The sequence below is a fragment of the Curcuma longa genome, chromosome 4 (genome assembly GCF_044706935.1).
Source record: "Curcuma longa cultivar G26 ecotype Majalengka, Jawa Barat chromosome 4, ITB_CL_G26_1.1, whole genome shotgun sequence".
NCBI classification, from domain to species: domain Eukaryota; kingdom Viridiplantae; phylum Streptophyta; class Magnoliopsida; order Zingiberales; family Zingiberaceae; genus Curcuma; species Curcuma longa.
Window position 1 is genome coordinate 2,598,758 of NC_133864.1, and position 1,952 is coordinate 2,600,709.

At 40.5% G+C, this 1,952-nt stretch overlaps 1 protein-coding gene across 1 annotated transcript; it reads right to left on the reverse strand.

Moving 5' to 3' along the window:
- Nucleotides 1-748: 748 nt before the first annotated feature.
- On the reverse strand, nt 749-1,952 carry LOC141828493 (transcription factor TCP13-like). Its single transcript, XM_074715936.1, has 2 exons — nt 1,774-1,952; nt 749-1,640 (listed from the first exon to the last, which is right to left on the reverse strand). Exon 2 carries the CDS (start codon nt 1,637-1,639, stop codon nt 956-958), a length of 684 nt encoding a protein of 227 aa, XP_074572037.1. The 5' UTR covers nt 1,640; nt 1,774-1,952; the 3' UTR covers nt 749-955.

The window sequence follows — 1,952 nt, forward strand, 5'->3', positions numbered from 1 at the left end:
GTGTATGATCCTCCATGATCTACTTGGAATTCATCTTTGCCAACTTTCTGTTGGACTTTCAGCTATTTAATATCCGATCAACTTGACTCACTTGAACTTCTCCACTAGTCAACTCGTTGTTGGATTTTAGATCATCAAATGTTCAGTCAACCATAATCCATTTGGACTTTTTCAGTGTCAAGTATTTAGTTAACATTAACCTACTTAACTTTTCTCTTAAACATCCACATCAATTTTGGTCAACTAGATTCAAGGTAGATTGCACCAACAATCTCCCTCTCTAACAAACTCTTCTTCTACCCTCGTTTTTGTCAACAAATATATTGATCAAATATCGAAACTCTATTCGAGTTAACTCGAGCTTAATTAGCCTTAATCAGAGGTCGATTACACCAACAAATTTACCCAACTTGAACAATCTATTTAGTCTAATTGAATAGTTCCACTTGGCTATACAAACTAATTGACCCATCCAACTAGCCCTTGCTAACCGAAAGCTTTTCTAGCTTGACTTCTCCACCTAGCCCATTTGGCCAATTATCCTACCTCTCTAACATGACTAATTTGTTACTCAATAAACTAACTAATTTGTCCAATTAATTTATAATGAAACATAAAACCATTTATTCTTCTACTAAATTCATGAAGGGTTGGAATAATTAATCTAACTCACTCACTATAAATGAGCAAAGACGTACAACAACTCTAACTCGATTACAGTGGAAGAGTATTATCATAAGCAAAGTAGTAGAATTAACTTTTGATTCTACTCATTGTGCATAAACTTCAAACTATACAAACACACACACATATATATATATATGATCACATTTATTCCTTTAATTAATACTAAATATTAACTTTGTCATCATCCTGATCACTCCAAACACATTATATATTCCTATCTCTTTCAAAATCATGTATGAAAATCAAGCACTGCTACAAATACAAATAATTACTGATCATGATGAAGAGTTCTGAAAGCCTCATTTGGAGAGGCATTGCCTTGGGATGATGCTGTTGTTGTGCCCAGAAAGTGGCCATACTGCTTTGCTTCCTGCACGCCATTTGATGCTGCAGCCATGTATGATGCAAGAATAGTTATAGGTATGTAGCCATTATTTGCATGGTCTAACTGAAAGTAGGGATTGTTTGTCAACTCATTGTTTTCCCATGCAACACCCAAATTCCCTCCCCTCACTTCCACTTCCTTCCCTTTGCAGGTCCTTGAATCATCAATGTCCTGATAGTTTGCACCTGAAGTGGTGTTAGGGTTTGCCATTTGAGGCAACAGTGGGAAGAGATGATCATGGTCATGGTCTCCTTGCAGCATCTCGAGCGGGGGCAGCTTGTCGATCTCATGCTGAGCAGCGTTGATGAGCCAGTCCACCACTTTACTCGGCTGGCTAAGCCCTAGCCTGTCTTGGAGGTCATACAACTGGATGGCTGTCGGCACCGACAGCCGCACGCGCCGGTCCCTCAGCCCGCGGATAGTCCTCACCTTGCTGTGCCGGTCCTTGCCCCCGAAGGATCGAGAGACCCGCACGATCCTCGGGTTCTTGAGCATCGCCGTCCACCCCGCCCGCAAAGAAGTCGGCTGAGGCTTGTCTTCAGCTCTTTCTCTTGAGCTTTGGATCATCCTAAAAAGAAACAGAAAGAGAAAGAGAAAGACAGAAGTTTTTCATGAACGCAGATCTGAAAAAAACAATCTGAGCAATTAAGAAATCTCTACAGGAACATGAACTACAAGAATTCTAGCATCTCATGACTTACTTGCAAATGCAAAATCTCCAAAAGCAAGAACTACAACAGTCTGCGATCAGCGTCGTCTTTAATGATTGCAGTTCGAATGGCGAAAACTAAACCACAAGGCATGACTTTAACAGATGCTAGGTTTGCAGTAACACTGAAAGGGGGAGAAAAGGCAGTCCATTTGCCAACATGTGGTGGAA

Bases quoted from the DNA above. Each gene is read 5' to 3' on its own strand.
- LOC141828493 (XM_074715936.1), bottom strand. From the start codon at position 1,639: ATGATCCAAAGCTCAAGAGAAAGAGCTGAAGACAAGCCTCAGCCGACT.